Source organism: Gouania willdenowi, chromosome 4, assembly GCF_900634775.1.
Source record: "Gouania willdenowi chromosome 4, fGouWil2.1, whole genome shotgun sequence".
NCBI lineage: Eukaryota > Metazoa > Chordata > Actinopteri > Blenniiformes > Gobiesocidae > Gouania > Gouania willdenowi.
Genome location: NC_041047.1, coordinates 38,522,325 through 38,540,321, shown reverse-complemented (window position 1 = coordinate 38,540,321; position 17,997 = coordinate 38,522,325). Strand labels below are relative to the sequence as shown.

The window sequence follows — 17,997 nt, the reverse complement described above, 5'->3', positions numbered from 1 at the left end:
CGACCTGCGCAAGCAGGTCCAGTACTTAAAGCACCACCTCTGGCGGTCAGGAGGGATGAAATAGAACCCAGTTTTTTTCTGCTGAATACAAATGTATTTGGGTATTAAGTAGTGCTGTTGATTGATCCTCGTCCAACTTTTAGCATTTTAGTCACGATCTGTCACTCTTGGACCTGCCCCTTCTATAAAAGCTGAGAGGAGGGAGGAGGGTTTCCTCCAATCACAGCCCTCAGTGAGCTTTGATTGACAGCCCTAATGCGGAACTCCATGCATTCCTGCGGAATGTTTTTGACTTTGTGCTTCTATAAAGAGCAGATTCTGCTCTAATCAGAGGGTTTATTAAACTGTGTGTATATATAGATTTGATCGCCATTAACATGTTACGCCATTAAATATTCCAGGTTCGGAGGCCCCGCCCACTGAGATCCAACAAGCACTGTTTGTTGAAATGAACATTTCTGTGCTGATAATCAGCATCCTCATAGTTGAGGTGAAGAAAAACCAGGATTCACTTTTCGGTAGTGTGAGAACTGGAATTAAAGGAGCCCACTCTCTTTGGATCAACATTAGATCAATTAAAAAAAGATGTTTTAATTTAAACACAAATGTCAGGCTTCTGAAAAGTCTGTTAATTTCTATTCATTTAGTACTTGGTCGGGCCTGCTTTTGCATGAATTACTGCATCAATGCAACATGGCATTCAGGTCATCAACCTGTGGCACTGCTCAGGTGTAATGGAAGCCCAGGTTGCTTTGATAAGTGTTCATTTTTCTTGACAATATCCCATAGATTGTCTATGGGGTTCAGGTCAGGCCAGTTTGCTGGCCAATCAAGCTCAGTAACACCACGGTCACTGAAGCAGCTTTTGGTACCTTTGGCAGTGTGGGAAGGTGCCAAGTCCTGCTGGAAATAGAAATCAGCATCTCCATGAAGCTTGTCAGCAGAAGGAAGCATTAAGTGCTCTAAAATGTCCTAGTAGATGCTGTGGACCTCAGAAAACGCAGTAGACCAACAGCAGCAGATGACAACTCATTACTGACTGTGGAAACTTCACACTGGAATTCAAGCATCTCGGATTCTGTGCCTTTAAAACCAGAGGAGACCTGGCGTTCCAGGCTGTAGCTCCCAGACTCTGGAATAACCTGCACCAGTCTCTCAGGGAGCTCAACTGTTTGGACACTTTTAAAAAAACTGCTGAAGACTACACTTTACAGAAAAGCTTTTAGCTAACTGGATTTTAATTTTTATTTATCCTTTAATGTTGCTGTTCTAATGTTTATGCACTCTTGTTTTATTATTCTATTGTGTTGCACTTGTACTTTTACCACAACTCTGTACAGCACTTTGTGATTTTATCCGCAAAAAGCGCTTTATAAATATACTACTTAATTACTTACTTACTCACTCTCTCTTATTTTGCGTGTTATTTGGGAGTGCCCAAATAACATGCAAAATTCCCCAGACTGAACCAGAACACTTAATCTTTCTTGGGCAGGCATTTAGGTTTTTTATTCCAAAAAACTTTGACAATCTTAAAGATTGAAACTGTTTCAAGCTGTTGTTGTAATTGCAGGAGGGATTCCAATAAAGCAGCCTCACATAAGAGATATACCCAACTCCAACAAGTCCACCTTCAAAGACAGTTCAAGAGCTTATCGGTACGCGTTCAACTTCTGTCTTTTGAAAATCTTTTTTGTAAGTTTGTAGCTAAGAAGGTGTAGTAAGGATCGGAACTTTGGATAACATCAATTCAAAGCCATATCCCACAGAAACTAGTAGGGTGTGTCCTGCCTCTTGTTGAACAGAGAGGATGATGACATCAACGATGTGGCCTCCATGGCGGGGGTCAACCTGAAGGAGGAGAATGCTCAGATTTTGACGTCTGGGGTTGGCTCAGTGGTGCAGTCGTGCCAGGATCAGCTTTTCCTTTCACCTCATCTGGTGCTCAACAGGATCGTTCAGACAGGTGAAAGAACACACTATATCTGTTATTATAAAGTTGTTTTTTTACTAAAACTTTTGTTTTTGCACATAGACTACATATGTTTTGTAGCACATACCAATATTCCTACCTCTTCTCTTCCCAAACATAAAAGCACCGCTTTGTGTATCAGATTCTTGCATGAGAGGAACGAGTCTGGACCCTGATGCATAGACAGTCAGCGTTGGGGTTCAACACTTTAATCCACACTGTGTTGGTGAAATCAATACAAGACACAGTTTTTCAGCAAAGTTCAGCAAGGGGCTGACTTGCCCAGGTTTCACCTTGTTGGTGATGGATTTTCCAACGCAGGGGTAGTCTGAGGTGGACAGAAACAGGATTAATCATTATTGTGATGGGGAAGGGACCCACAAACCAGTATGCCAGTTTCTTTGACATAGAAGGAGGCCCTTGGTAGACAGCCAGACCTTCTGTTGACTCTGACAATTGGGAGTGAGGATGGAACAGGGGTATTTTGTATACACAGGCACACTGGAAGGGAGTGATACCAGTAGCAAAGTTGGGTAAAGTGCTGAGAGAGTACTCAACCCACCCAGTCCAAATGCTTTGAGAAGAGAAAAAAAACTGTGAGGTATCAAAATTAGGGTGTGGGCTCTTGGGGGGTCCTACTAGTTGAGGGCCCAAGGCAAGTGCGACCTCTTGCCTAATGGTAAGTTCTCCTCTGGTGAGCTCCTAAATTGATGTGAGACTGATGTCTGATGTGTTTTGAATAGTCCCATTTAAAGTAACATTTACATCATTACCAATGTTAACATTTTTAATTGAACCGTTAATGCCTAGCTGTAAAGAAGCATAAACTTTGGGATTCCACCTTGGAATGTTAACTGTTTTTGGTTTTGTCCTTTTCTTCTGTGTGATTGTGAAGTCACAGAATTTGGTTGATAACGGGTGTTTACTGAATTTTAGGACAAAGGCTGGGAGTAACTGAAGTTGGAGCAGAGGTGGTAGCTCTGGTTTCTCATGCTACTCAAGAATATCTCCGAGGGCTTCTGGAGAAGGTCACTTTGATGGCAGAGCACCGGAAAGTGATGCTGAAGGTATAATAATGATAATAATAATTTGACCCTGATCACACACTGGGTGAGTCACATTGTGTTCCCTTTCATTTTAAAGCAGTGCTTGAACAATTCATCTTTTATTACCAGGTATTTACATCTGGATTTGCTATCACAGTGTCATAGTACTTTAATCCAGGTAGAATACAGTGAAGAGTAGAAATTTAGCATTGATTTTAATTAGGGCATTAATTGCGATTAATTAATTGCAGGAAAAAGACGCGCTAAAATATATAACGCCATTAATTGCTTTTTTTAGCGCTCCAAACAGTGCGGAACCGTTCTCATTTCAAGAGTTCCCTGTATACTCATAATACTGATGCACAGATTATATTGACAAGACAGGAGACTGCAGAGCTTCTCAGCTTCGTTGGTGTTCATTTAGTCTTATTAACACACCGGATGGAAAACTCAAGCCCAGTTGTGTGCAAATTGTGCAAGAAAGACTTTGCCTACAGCAGCTTTTATTGCCTCCACTACCACCTCAATGCTAAACATGTAGCAGCTAGCACGGACACTTAGACATTGCTAGCTGCAACACTGCAGCACTTTTCTGACATGTTTGGTGACAGAAAAGTATTCTTACTGTTTATGATGTGCTAATTTACAGCACTACATATGATGTTTTATTTCACTTCACTATTACCTATTATTTGGAGATTGACTAAAGTGCACATCAGTATAAAATGTAGCCCTTTGGATTAGTCTCAAATACAGAGGAATGTAAATGTCTATGCCTGCATCTGTTCAAGTCCGTTAAAAACGAACAATAAATTACTTTATAAAGCCACTTCATGTCAATGATTTGATCTGGAACAATAATGTAATTTAAATGAAAATACTTCAAGTTGAGGGCATTTCTCAGCAATATTTAGGTGCGATTATAAAAGAGATTAATTAATTACAGAACATAATTAATCGCACAGTCTTTTTTTTGAGTGCGCTAATTTAAATTTTATCTTTTAGAATATAGATTTAATCCCAATTTCTACACTGTGTACTGGAGCAATAAGTGGAAGATTGAGGGGGTAATATACTGGAAAGGTTTCAGTAGCAAGACAAACATCCCCCGATGTTTTTCTCCACCTATCTGCGCTCCTTTCACGTCCTTTTCCTGTCTAATCATCTGAGGTAAAGTTTCAACAAACAATGCAAAGAGACTTGGTGATAGACAGCACCCCTGTCTCATTCCCCCTTTTAATCGAAATCGTTTTGTCAAGTTACCATTTATTTTTATCCTTGCTGTAGGTTCCTGATATATTGATCCAATGCACTTCACTGATTCCTCATTAAATCCAATTTTTTCTAAAACCCTAAATAGAAATATCAAATTCACACTATCAGAAGGTTTTTCTGAATTTATTGTTACAAGTATTACACTGTCCCTCTTCCTTTGTAGCTGTTCAATCAAATTTCTTTAATAAATCCCGACTGTTATCACTGAAGTCAGCATTGCTGGCAAATCTAGTTTGTCCAAAAAAAAATTACGGTCCTGTTCTCCTGTTGAGTGAGACTGTGTGTACATATTACTGTAATATTCCTCAAACACTTTTTCTATTTCTTCTGGTTCATTTATGATTTTATTGGTTATTGGGTCTCTTATTTTGTATATATTACTTAATGCTTGTTGTTTCCTAATGCTCTTAGCCAAAGATTTGGTGGCTTGAGAACCTCCCTCAAAGTAGGTTTGTTTAACAAATCTTGTTTTCCTTTCCACCTCTTCTGATAAGATTTTAGTTTGGTTGAAAGTTATTGGGTCTTTGTCAATTTATGTTGTTGTTCCATATCTTTTAGTTTTTCTGTTTGGTTCTGGTATTGTTCCAATCTGGCTTTTCTTATGAATGTTGTGTGTGAAATCAGCTTCCCTTTCATTACTGCTTTTAAAGCATCCCATAGAATGGTTGGCTCTACCTCCCCGTTATCATTTTCTCAGAATCAGAAGAGCTTTATTGACCAGGTACAGTTTAGAACAATACGAGGAATTTGACTTGGTAGTTGCAGTGAAAGAAGACACATCAACACACCGGAGCAGCCATTTGCGGCGACCACATATTTAAGTAAAAAAGGGATCAACAACAGGAGGAGAGGAGGGGTGAGGGGAAAAAAAACTGCCAGTTTGAAACTGATTTCCCTAAACAGAGAAAGCAGTGTGAAACCAGGAAAAAAAACCGCCTCCGCAAACATAAATGTAAGCATGACACAGTCAAACAACTCGAGACAAGGCATGTGGGAAGGGTTGGGTGGGAGGTTGGCTGGGGGAGGGGGTCAGGTGGGAAGAACAGCAGGATTCCAGCCGTTTGGGGACATGGGCGTGCTGCCAATGGGCGCTGCAACCACGCCTCCATGCAGCTGCGGATGGGAGGTGGGGAAAGATGGCCAACGAGGCATTTGAAGTTGAAGACCTGTAGCTGCGTTACTGACAACCAGATGACGTGTGGAAAAGTTCAGCATCAACAGTTCCAGGTGGGAATGTAGGGAAGGAGCGGGGGGGGGGAAGTGGGGGTAAGAGCCGCCGTCTGCTGAAACTTCCTGGTGATAAGAGTTGAGACAACCTTGGCTTTAGCCTTGGCTGGCTGGGGAGCCGAAAGGGAGATAAGCGATGTGATTTGATACAGGCTATGTCAATTTCCAATAGCCTTCTGTCCTGGGTCCCTCTGCTGTAATCCAATGAGTGGCCTCGTTTCCACTTCCAAGCCGGGTCTCCAACTTCTCCCAGTTGTTATCCATAACGCGTAGACGATCCAAAAGCAGCTTGCTTTTGATATCGATCAACACATGAGTCTGAGTGTTCAGAGTCCTGCTACATCCTTCAGAAATCACTGGCAGCTTTTCCAAAACAGTCGCCAGCGTAGTACGGACTTTTCGATAGATTAGGAAGCCACCAGCTCCGATCAGCATCATGCCTACTATCATTATTCCAATCATGTAGATGTCCTCTACATCTTCCACGGAAAGGATGGACAGACACACAACTCGCCACTTGTTCCAAGGGTCAAGTGTGTATCCAGCCGCAAACGTCCCGCTTGGACATGCGGGTTCACCACCCCCGGTTCTTTTCGTCGAAAAAATCTGATCGATAGCACCGAGAGACCAACTAATTAATTCCATTATTCCGGTTTTGGATGAGTTACAGAGAGAGGCTCTTGTTAGGCTCACAAGACCAGACAAAGCAGCAGCTGGGAGAGAGATAATAATGGAAGGGAGGGAGAAACAGAGAGTGCGACAGTCCTCGTCGAGAGAAGCAAGATTGTATTGTAATATTTCCCCCTTTAGTACATTAACTAATCCCCTATCATTTAGTATACCTTCATTTAATCTCCACACTGCATCCTTCCTTTTATTGTCCAGCTTATCCTCTCCTCGAGCGAAGCTCCACCGCCAGGCTTCTGCTGCAGGTCCAGACCTCTGCTCCTCATGTCACGCTCTGCATCCTCAGCGCTGTTGTTGATCCTGGCTCCGTCTGACCGGTGGATTCGTATTCTGCTCAGTGGTGTCTGGATGCGGATCTTACTGTCTTTCTGCTTCTTTTTAATTTCAGAGTAGAATTTACGTTTTTTTAACGTAAAGGTGAAACAATATTGGTTTGCCGTCGACTTGTACTTTTTCCAAGCTTTGGCCAGGATGTTCTGTTTAGTCTCATATCTGAGGAAGTTGACAACAATAGACCTCAGCATCGCTCAGGGTGGTGGTTTCTTGCCAAAGCTACGGTGTGCTCGTTGGATGTGCAGTTCAAAGCCCTCCGGTTGCGCGAGCTCCCTACGCAGGAGCCCTTCCACTAATGTTGGCACAGTTTCATTTTCCTGCTCGACCACGTTATAAATCCTCAAGTTACACTGTCTTCCGTGTCCCTCCATTTCAGTTAACTTCTCCTGTAGTTTGGTTGTGTTAATAAAGTGATGATGGCGTATTTTGCTTAAGTGTTTAGAAATAGTTATTTAGAGTTTGTGGATCAAAACTAAAGCTCCTCCTTTTAGAGGCTGAAGTGTTGCCATACAGTGATGTTCTTTACTATCAAAGGTTAAAAATTATCCAACTTTTCTTTGAAATAATCAATTTAAATACATTTCATTTATATAGTGCCATGCATTTTTTCTTGTTTATCTGCTCAGGTATCTCATGTATTAATAAATAGCCACCTGTTTGTTGTTTTTATAATTAATATTCAAGGAATGTTAACCTTTGTGACAACAGCACGACCAGAGGTATGCCGAAGTAAGTGACGTGCGTTCTCAGTTTCGTTTCCTGGAAGAAGTCGAGAGTTTAAAGAAGAAGAAACAAGATGAAGTGGAAAAGGAGAAACTCTTTCGTTTAGCCAGAGTAAGAAGCAGCAATGCTACAAGAAGAGACTTTCAATCTTCTTTTATTTCGTCAAAGTAACAGTCTATGTTGCTGTGACCCCATAGAGTCGCGCTCACAGGGAGGATCCTCTGCAACAACAGCTCAAGCAAAGAGCCAAAGAGGTGAGTATGTCATCGGTTCATTCATCCATCCTTTCTATCCACACTGGGCTCATGGGAAGCTGGAACTGTCCCGACCTAGAGAGAGTATAACTGGCATGGGCAACTAGTGTATCACTCTTCCTATGGAGAGTGATACACATTTTTGCCTCAGCTTTTATGTCTGACCATTTATTTTTCACCTCAGTCACAGTCTGACGCTCTGAGGCAATGCAACGTGATCTGTCTTTCTGGGCATTCGTAATGCACACTGTCGTCAAATTACTCTCTTCTGCGTGTGTCCAGGAGAGAGTAATTAGTTTTGTTTGCTCATTTTCCCCCTCGGATTCATATTGGTGAATATTCATTAAGTGGTTTCACCTGACCTTTAATAGGCACCATATGGGTGGAGCAAGGTGTTTTTTCACAACTTCTTCGCAACTTTAGAGTAGGTTTTGATTCATAAACGGAAACGCGCGTAGGACATGCGTGTCTACTTTTTTATAAATCTGAAAGTTTTTTGCGTATGCACTTCCTGGTTTTTAGCGTACGCCAGCTGAAGTGATCTTGCCTATGCACAGTTTTATAAATGAGATCCCAGGTTCGCCTGACTACGGTTGAATCCATGGTTTTCAAAAACTTTGAAAGGTTGACGGCAATAGCATCCACCAGTGAAACACGTTCATGCAGAGCAAATGTTTGCATTTTAAACCCACCTGAATGCAGGACAGCAAGGACCAGGGGTACTGATGCAGACTAGAGTATCTGTTGATGAGTAGATGGTAGAATACATGAGTCGATCAGTTACCATGTAAAGAACATGATTGATTCTCATTACCTGCGCATTTAATTCCCCACGTTACTCTTTTTGACTTTTCAGTTACAACTTATTGAGGAGGCTCAACTCCAGCAAAGAGAAGCAAACCTCACTGCTCTGGCTGCTATTGGTCCTCGCAAGAAGAGACCCATAGATCATACTAAACCTCAGGTTAGTTGGTGTTGGAGACGTGTTTAGAAGTGCTCATCAACACATTAAAAGGAGCAACTGCAATGGTTGAAATGGGGACTTAAAATTCAAGGTGGGAGCATAGTCAGTTTGTACAATCCCTTTAAAGTGTCTGAGATCTGAAACCATAGTGACAATCAACTAGTTAGTGGGACATTGCAATGTGATTGACACTCTTTATCAATCAATCAATCAATCAATCTTTATTTGTATAGCGCCAAATCATAACCAATGGTATCTCAAGACACTTTACAGTAGAGCAGTCTTAAGGACGGACTCTTCATTTTATGGATACACACATATGCATATATACGTATATACACATACATATGTATCCCACACCCAACATGAATTCATCATGGCGGCAAGGAAAACCTTCTGTTAAGCAGCAGGAACCTTGTGTGGATCCCATTCCTATGATGAACAGCCATCCACGTTATGCTGTGTTGGGTGTGTGCAGAGGAAAGGGTGGAGACAGAGTTGTTGAGACTCTGTAACTCCACACTGAGGATCCCACGGACCTGCAAGACAAAAGCCAGAAGGAGTACAGGAGCAAACACACAAGGGAAGAAGCAGACATAGAGGGAGTGTTTGAGAGAGGAATGGGACCCTCTCCGGTCCCTCTCTAACCTAAATGACCTCTCTCTTAACGCCCTCTCCAACCTCTCTCCAACCGAGCATGCCAGACCCCCCCCCGGCAGTCTATGCCTATTGCATCTTAATTGTGAGCTATGAGCTGGTTCCTAACTAAAAGCTTTACCAAAGAGGAATGTTTTGAGCCTAACCTTAAAGGTAGAGAGGGTGTCTGCCCCCCGAACCGTGGTTGGTAGATGGTTCCAGAGAAGTGGGGCCTGATAACTGAAAGCTCTTCCTCCTATACTACTTTTAGAGATGAATGGAACAACGAGTAGTCCAGCATTTTGAGAGCGTAGTGTTCTGGGGGGATTGTATGGCACTACAAGCTCCTTGAGATAGACTGGTGCCTGTCCATTTAGGGCTTTATAAGTGAGAAGAAGAATCTTGAATTCTATTCTATATTTTATGGGAAGCCAATGCAGAGAGGCTAATACAGGAGTAATGTGATCTCTTCTCCTAGTTTTAGTCAGTACACGTGCTGCAGCATTTTGAACCAGCTGAAGTGTCTTAAGCGACTTGCTCGGGCAGCCTGCTAAAAGAGAATTACAATAATCCAGTTTAGAGGTAACAAAAGCATGGACTAGTTTTTCGGCGTCGCCCTGAGACAGGATAGATCTGATTTTAGCAATGTTACGGAGATGAAAGAAGGCAGTTCTTGAAGTTTGTTTTATGTGAGAGTTGAAGGATAAATCCTGATCAAATAGAACCCCAAGGTTTCTAACAGTTGTGCTTTGTGCCAGAGTAATGCCATCTAGGGCAGTTAGGCTAGCATAGGTTTCTCTAAGGTGTCGTGGGCCCAGTACAATGACCTCAGTCTTGTCTGAGTTGAGAAGAAGAAAATTTTGGTCCATCCAGGCCCTAATGTCCTTTAGACAGGCCTCAAGTTTAGATAGCTGATTTGTCTCACCTGGCTTCATTGATACATACAGTTGGGTATTATCAGCATAGCAGTGAAAGTTAACAGAGTATTTTCTCATAACATTACCAAGGGGGATCATATAGATACAGAAGAGGATTGGACCTAGCACAGAGCCCTGAGGAACCCCGTAGCTTACTTTAGTGTACACAGAAGACTTATTATTCACGTGTACAAACTGGTACCTATCAGATAGGTAGGACTTAAACCAGTTTAGGGCAGTCCCTGTGATTCCAAGTAATTTCTCTAATCTCTCTAGTAGAATATAGTGATCTATAGTGTCAAAAGCTGCACTAAGATCTAATAAAACCAGCACTGAGAGTCGTCCTTCATCTGAAGCCCAGAGTAGATCATTAGTTACTTTAACTAAAGCAGTCTCTGTGCTGTGTTGAGCTCTAAAACCTGACTGGAAGTCCTCGAACAGGCTGTTGTTTTGAAGAAATTCACAGAGCTGAGCTGCCACAACTTTCTCAAGAATCTTTGAAATAAAAGGAAGATTAGATATAGGCCTGTCGTTTGCTAAAGTGCTGGAATCAAGAGTAGGTTTTTTGAGAAGGGGTTTGATTACAGCTACTTTAAAGGACTGTGGCACGTAGCCTATTGATAGGGATATATTTATTGTCTCCAACAAAGATGGGCAGACTAGGGGAATAATTTCTTTAAACAGCTTAGTTGGGATCGGATCTGAAAGGCAGGTCGATGGTTTGGAGGATGAAATAATAGAGTTAAGTTCCTGAAGTCCTATATGTGTGAAACAGTTTAGGTTAGGCCTATTTACATTTAATGGTACAGCAGGCCCAGGTGAAGGCAGGGAGTGGCTAATTTTATCTCTAATCTTATGAATTTTATCGTTAAAAAATGTCAAAGTCCTCACAGCTGAGGGCTAGAGGAATCATGGGCTCAATAGAGCTCTGACTTTGTGTTAGCCTAGCTACAGTGCTGAAAAGGTACCTCGGATTATTTTTATTTTCTTCAATTAGTGAGGAGTAGTATGTAGATCGACTATGTCGTAAGGCTGTCATGTATTTACTATGGCTTTCTTGCCAGAGTATTCGTGACTCCTCTGTTTTATTGGAGCGCCACATTCTCTCTAATTTACGGGTTGTTTGTTTGAGTGTGTGAGTTTCAGAGCTAAACCACGGAGCTTTCCTCTGACGTTTAATAGTTTTTTCCCTCAATGGGGCAATTGAGTCCAAGGTGGATTTTAGTAGACTAGCAGAGCTATCGACAAGCAAATCCAGTTGAGAGGGGTTATAATTAATATCATAGTTATTTATTGGATGGTGCACTGAGTTTAAGGCAGCAGGAATGGCCTCTTTAAATTTAGCCACAGCACTATTGGACAGATTTCTACTCGTAACTATTTTATTGCACAGTGCGAGATCCTCTAGGATAATGTTAAAAGATATTAAAAAGTGATCTGATAGCAGAGGATTTTCAGGGTAGACTTTTAGTTCATTAATATCAAGGCCATATGTTAGAACAAGATCAAGAGTATGATTTAAATGATGAGTAGCTTCATTAATAGTTTGAAAAAAGCCAACTGAGTCTATTAGGGTCATAAAGGCTGAGCTCAGGCTATCACTATCTTTGTCCACATGGATATTAAAATCTCCTACTATCAGTATTTTATCAGAACTGAGGACTAAGTTTGATATAAACTCAGAGAATTCTGATAGAAATTCAGAATAAGGGCCTGGAGGACGGTAAATTATCGCAAATAAGACTGGCTGGCAGGTTTTTGATTCGGTATGAGATAAATTTAGAACCAGGCTTTCAAAGGAAGTGTAACTGGCCTTTGGTTTAGGATAGATTAGGAGAGAGGAATGATAAATAGCTGCTACACCACCTCCACGGCCTATGTCTCGTGGCATATGAGTATTTAAATGACTGGGAGGAGTGGCTTCATTTAAACTAACATATTCATCTTGATACAGCCATGTTTCAGTTAAACAGAATAAATCAAAGTTATTTTCTGAGATAAGGTCATTTACTAGTAGAGATTTGGATCTCAGTGATCTAATATTTAATAGAGCACATCTAATGGTTTTATGTTTTGGTGTTTCTAGATTTGAGATTTTAATTTTTTTCAGATTTTTATAATTGATAGCTCTTTTATTTGATTTTATGTTAAAATCATTGTGAAATTTGGGTCGGGGGACTGACACCGTCTCCATAAAATAATATTCATCACCATCACAGCAGTTGCCATGGCGATGAACACAGCTATCATAATAGCAATGGGAGGGAAACTGTCCTAAGGCAAGCGCAGAGGGGAGTGGAGGACTCCACCTCTGTAACATGGTCTCATTCATGAGATGTCATAACAGTGACTGTGCCATGTTTTCTGATAGTAGAGATGCTCCCTCCAAAGTAGGATGGATTCCATCTCTTCCTATCAGGTTCGGTTTTCCCCAGAAGGATCTCCAATTATCAATGAAGCCCACCTCGTTTTCTGGGCACCACCTCGATAGCCAGCGGTTAAATGATGACATGCGGCTATACATGTCATCACTGGTCAGATTTGGTAAGGGACCAGAGAAAATTACGGAGTCCGACATTGTTTTAGCAAAAGCACAAACTGATTCAATGTTCACTTTGGTTGCTTCCGACTGACGACGTCGGGAGTCATTAGTGCCGACATGGAGGACTATCCTATCAAACTTACGATTACTCTTTGCCAGCAACTTTAGATTTGATTCTATGTCGCCCGCTCTGGCCCCTGGGATGCACCTCACAATGCCCGCTGACTTCGCTAGCTTCACGTTTCTCACTATGGAGTCGCCAATTATCAGAGTTTGTTCCCCGGTGAGTGTGTTGTCCTCACGGAGGGGGGAGAACCTGTTTGAGACGTGAACATGGTGGTGTCCCGAGCGGCTTTTTGACCTTCGACTATGCTTACCACGGACAGTAACCCACTCATTGCTGGCCGGGGGGGAAGCTGAGCTAGCGCTAGCACGGTCCGCACCGGCTAGGTCCTGCTTGCTAGCTTCTGTTTTGGTATCAGGGGTGCGGAACCGCTTTTCCAGATTGTTGATCCTCGCCTCCATATCTAACAGTACGCTACACTTTATGCAACTACCATTGTCCCTAAAGGAGGACGAGGAGTAACTAAACATCTGACACACCGGGCAGGAGAGCGGAGGGGAGGAGAGAGAAGCCATAGGTGCTAAATTTAAGCTAAGCTAAGCTAAGGACAAAAGGAAGTTTAAAGGAGATTACACTGCCTATAAGAGGCGGGATTGCTTTTTACTTAACCTTCGTACGTTTAACTGTACGGTAAAACAAGTGTTTTCAAGGCTAAAATATCAATGACAACAAGTTTGATTAGCGTTAGCAGAACACAGTCGTAGAGCGCTGCAAACAGCGGTAGAGTGTAAATGAAAGAGTGGAAATGATCGATACGTCACCACGTCAGCACGTCACCAGCGTCCCAAAAAGAGTGAATCTCCACCCCTTTCATGTGCACACGCATGTGGCAGGTCAGTCTTTACAAGTCGCTAAAGTCACCATCTACCATTATGACCTTTACGACTGGATAACACTGGCAGTATTTGAAATTTTGAAATTATCAGGTAGAAAAGATGAAGTAGAATGTGGACATTGGGCGTGTGGGGGGTGCTCAAGAGGAATATTGATATGATAATTTTCCCAACTGTCAAGGAGGAAATCTAACTTAATGTTTCATTTATTCAGAAAGCTGTCTTTCAGGAAATGAATCTGTGTACTGTTCGTTCTTTGGTTATTCCATTTTAAAAGAAATCAAACAAACAAATAAACGGTGTGGTTATTTTGTTTTACTGACTTTAAAGGAGACATATCATGCTTTTAAATCCTTCTTTTTTATTTATAAATCATACAGTTGTGGTCTATATAAAGCGGAACTGCAATGCTTGGGTCTGAATTCCTCATTATTATAGCTTCATAGGCCCCTTTTCTACCCCTTTTCTGATGTGCTTCTGAGAGCAACTCGTTTTGGTCTCTTTAAATGCAAATGAGACACTTCATACCCCGCCCCCTCTCCAGGTTGCAGAGGTGACACTGGGTTCAACTCCACCCTGTTCGGCCATTTTTCTAGTTTGATAGAAGAGATACGATTATTTAGCGGTGCAGAAAATGTTTATTCACACGTTATTTACAAAATGTCAACAACAGAAGACTTGTCCATTCAGCCTTACATGTTCGAGCCAGAGTCGGACCCGGCGGAGCGAGATGAAAATGAAGATGATGAACCTGCAGAACCCTAACAAGTGAGCTAACACAAGCACCGAGCTAACGTTTGCTCCAAGCTAACGTCACGAAATGCATTTTAATACAGTCTTTTCGGAGACAAAAACGGCAAAATGAAATGACTAATGAAAACTTTAGACATAAATTAAATCACGTAGGCCATATCACCAAGGATCTAAAACGAGCACACAGCGCTAACATATGAAGACGGTGCAACTGCTAATGCTAACAAAACAATGACAGGAACATCTTATCACACTTTTTAGCGTTATTTACAGCTTACCGAAGTGCTCTGTTCGTCGTCTCCAAAGATAGAAGGAATTGACCCCTCAATCAGACGAAGTCTTTCGGCAAATCCTTCTTTATACTGGTGGCGGTTGATGAAGCAGTCATCCTTGAAGTGCTTTGCTCACACAAAAATGACCTTACCCACAGATGTGGGTACATTTCCATGAAAAATAAAACTCAACCAGGCACTTTGAAAAGGTTCTGATGCTGGGAGACGGTGTAATGAAGCGTGTGGGTTACTACATCCAACAACCGAACATTTTGATTTCTCCTCTCGTAACTTCGGCATCCTTGAGCTTGGACTACAAAATAAAAGCGAGAAATAAAAATGGCGGATTGCTTGAAGTGTTGGACCTGGAGTTGATGTCCTAATTTGGCAGTTCCGCTGCAAATACTGTGACGTTATTGTTCAAAAAACGTAATAGAGAATAGAAAAATTGAAACAGATTGAAAAATATGACCAAAACAAAATATAAAGATATCAACGGAGCACCTGAAGAGACTAATTTGAACTTTTCTGTACTTCTAAACACTAAATATACAACAAAATGCATTTAAGGTTTAAAAAAGTGGATTTAGCATGATATGTCCCCTTTAAACCAAAACAGAATCCACAAAAATTAGAAAAGCAGTGTTTTTTTTGTTTTAAGATTAAAATATTGATGGAAAAATTTTGTTTTGTTTGTGAGCTATTTGGATATTTACGGGAAGGTTAGAGCAAGAGCTTAAGCACGTCACATTCTGTCAGAGCGAACAGTACCAGAACTGTCCACTGGACACAATAGGATTTATTTCAGCAGTTTTCTGTTCCAGTTTTCATGTAGTCTGTGGATGTTTCAGCTTGTAAAAAGCTGCTCACATTTATGTTGGTTTTGTGGTGTTACGGTCTACATAGTATTCAAATAAACTGGTGACTGACCATCGACTGTATGGCTGGTGTGAGGAACAATAGACGTTGGAACTTCTACGATTTTGACACGTTTGCAAAAATAGCAGTAAAAATATAAATTTTGCCTATTTTAATACTGTGAGCCACTCACGGCAGCTGTCAACACACACGGAAGTTGATCACAAGAAACAAGGGACACCAGTAGATTAATTACACCACCGCGGGTTCCTTCAATCACATTATGTACATGCTTTTTGTAACATCTATTTTTGAATTATTCTATTAATTTATGTATTGATAACGTTACAATTTGCCAGTTCATCAGTAATGTGACTTATGCATTGCTCCTTTTTTTTGTCCGGGAGTAAAAGTGCGCTCTGGGTCCACTCTGTGTGGTGAGATTAAAACATGAAGAATATCATACAAACGGAACAAGATTTCATCTTAAAACAGAAAAATGCTGCTTGTCTGGTTTTTAATTTTTTTTGTATTTTTTACACTGTTTGTTATTTTGATTTGTTTTTAAAATGGAATAACCAAATAATAAACAGTACATGGATACTCCTGACATGTTTCAACTATCAACTGTCAGTCTTTTTCAGAGGTGTCTGCTGATCACTTTGATGTGTCCTTGACCTCCGTGTAATAATTCCAGCAAATTAATTTTGCCTTCTTTCTGAATAATGTTATTCAAAAAATATGTATGAATAAAGCTACAGACAAATTATCACTCAAATATGGTATCGTACCTTGAGCAAAGTCGGTCACTCATTAGTGAGGATGCGTTAACTCCTCCTACACCATTTGTCCGATTTTGACAAATAAGCTATCAAAAAATTCAGAAAGTTCCAGAGATTTACGGTATCCCTTTTATATTTTGTAACTTTGAAACTTTAATTATTTTACATTGTTTCTTTCCCATTCATTTCTATTAAAAATTTTAGCTTTTTCAACTTTTAACCCCTTCATCCCCAGCCATTCTTCAACCAATTTTGACCTTTCAACCTTTAACATGTAGTGCCTTCAACCCATTTGAACTTTTTTCAACTTTTTCAACTCATTTAAATTTTTTTCAACCTTATTGCTAATACTAGACTAATGTTAATGCTAGGCTAATGTTATTGCTAGATTAATGCTATTGCTAGGCTAATTCAATTGCTAGGCTAATGTTAGGTTATTATTAATGCTAGGTTAGTGTTAATGTTACAGCTAATGTTAACGCTTGGCTAATGTTAGGTTATTATTAATGCTAGGTTAGTGTTAATGCTATAGCTAATGTTAATGCTAAGCTAATGTAGTGCAACGCAGGCCTGCTCACGCATCCTCAGTTGCGTTTTCTTGAGGAAATGCAAATATTCTCGTTGCATTCATTGTCTGTGTGTGCGGGTCTTGGTTTCTTTCAGGTGTCCTTGCTGCCTAGGCAAGCTAGGGTAACCCGAGTGATACTCAGGGATCTCCTCCTGTGCATGGAGCAGGAACCCTTTCTGTGCAACTCTCTAATGTTCTACAAAGCAATGCTATGAGGAGCTTCTACTCATCTTCTGCTTGTCCCATAAAAAGGTTCCTGTTGTCTTTGTTCTCAAAGAACAGCCTTCAGTTCATTTTTCTGCTTTTGTTTTGGTTCATCTGATTTCTGAGGGCTTTGTTTTGTTTGTCAAACATAATATTTGAAAAGATACATGTCACACAGATAAAGAAGTGTTCTGAGTTTGCTTTTGGGCTCTTGACTGATTTTCTGCTTGTTAAACTCCAAAAAAATCTTACTGTCTTCCTCTAGCTTTAGTTGTTTTAGCCACAACAGACAGTCAAAGACACACACTAGTCAAGTTAAAAAGTCCAAGTCATCTTTATTGTCAAATCTGCTATATATTCAAGACACGTAGAGATGAAAAATTATTTTTCTCTCCGCCCCACACATTTACAATCACCAAAACATGACAATTTACATTATAAATGCTGATATTTTCACCACGTGCTATATAACCAAATGCGCACCTTGGATGTACATGCTGAATGCACACAGAGCTGTTTAGAGAGAGAGTTGCGACAAAAGAAGAATTCTCAGAAGTTGTTGGCGGCTGTTGATATCACTGGACTCTAGCATATATAAACGCTGATATTTTCACCACGTGCTATAAAAACCAAATGTGCACCTTGGATGTACATGCCTACAGCACACAGAGCCGTTTAGAGAGAGAGTTGCGACTTATTTGGTTTTGCAAAATGTTGATTTTTCATGATACCTCCGGTTCTGTTTTTTTTCTTTCAACAACCTGTGACGGAGTATGTGCATGCGCGCGGCTGATGCGTGTGCATATGTGTGAGAGAGAACCCACGGAGGAGATGGAGTCCCACACAGCAACCAGAAGGACATGTACGAGTCTCGCGCGCACACACACATCTCAAAACACACCTTCACCACACAAGGTATTATATACAAAAAGTACAAAAAAGGACAACAGAAATCCACAAAAACATACAAAAAGGCTCCAAAAAAGCATACATTACAGAAAAAACACCTAACAGAAATATGAAAATG

The 17,997-nt window shown here is 40.9% G+C and overlaps 1 protein-coding gene across 1 annotated transcript in view; it reads left to right on the top strand.

Moving 5' to 3' along the window:
* Positions 1-16,981, top strand: part of LOC114462354 (transcription initiation factor TFIID subunit 4-like) — a 39,104-nt gene extending 22,123 nt beyond the window's left edge. The window contains exons 9-15 of the mRNA XM_028445122.1: positions 1,574-1,658; positions 1,806-1,966; positions 2,909-3,039; positions 7,249-7,374; positions 7,461-7,517; positions 8,374-8,481; positions 16,862-16,981. Coding sequence (XP_028300923.1) covers positions 1,574-1,658; positions 1,806-1,966; positions 2,909-3,039; positions 7,249-7,374; positions 7,461-7,517; positions 8,374-8,481; positions 16,862-16,981 — 788 coding nt within the window. The remainder of the gene's footprint in view (positions 1-1,573; positions 1,659-1,805; positions 1,967-2,908; positions 3,040-7,248; positions 7,375-7,460; positions 7,518-8,373; positions 8,482-16,861) is intronic.
* Positions 16,982-17,997: the final 1,016 nt, after the last annotated feature.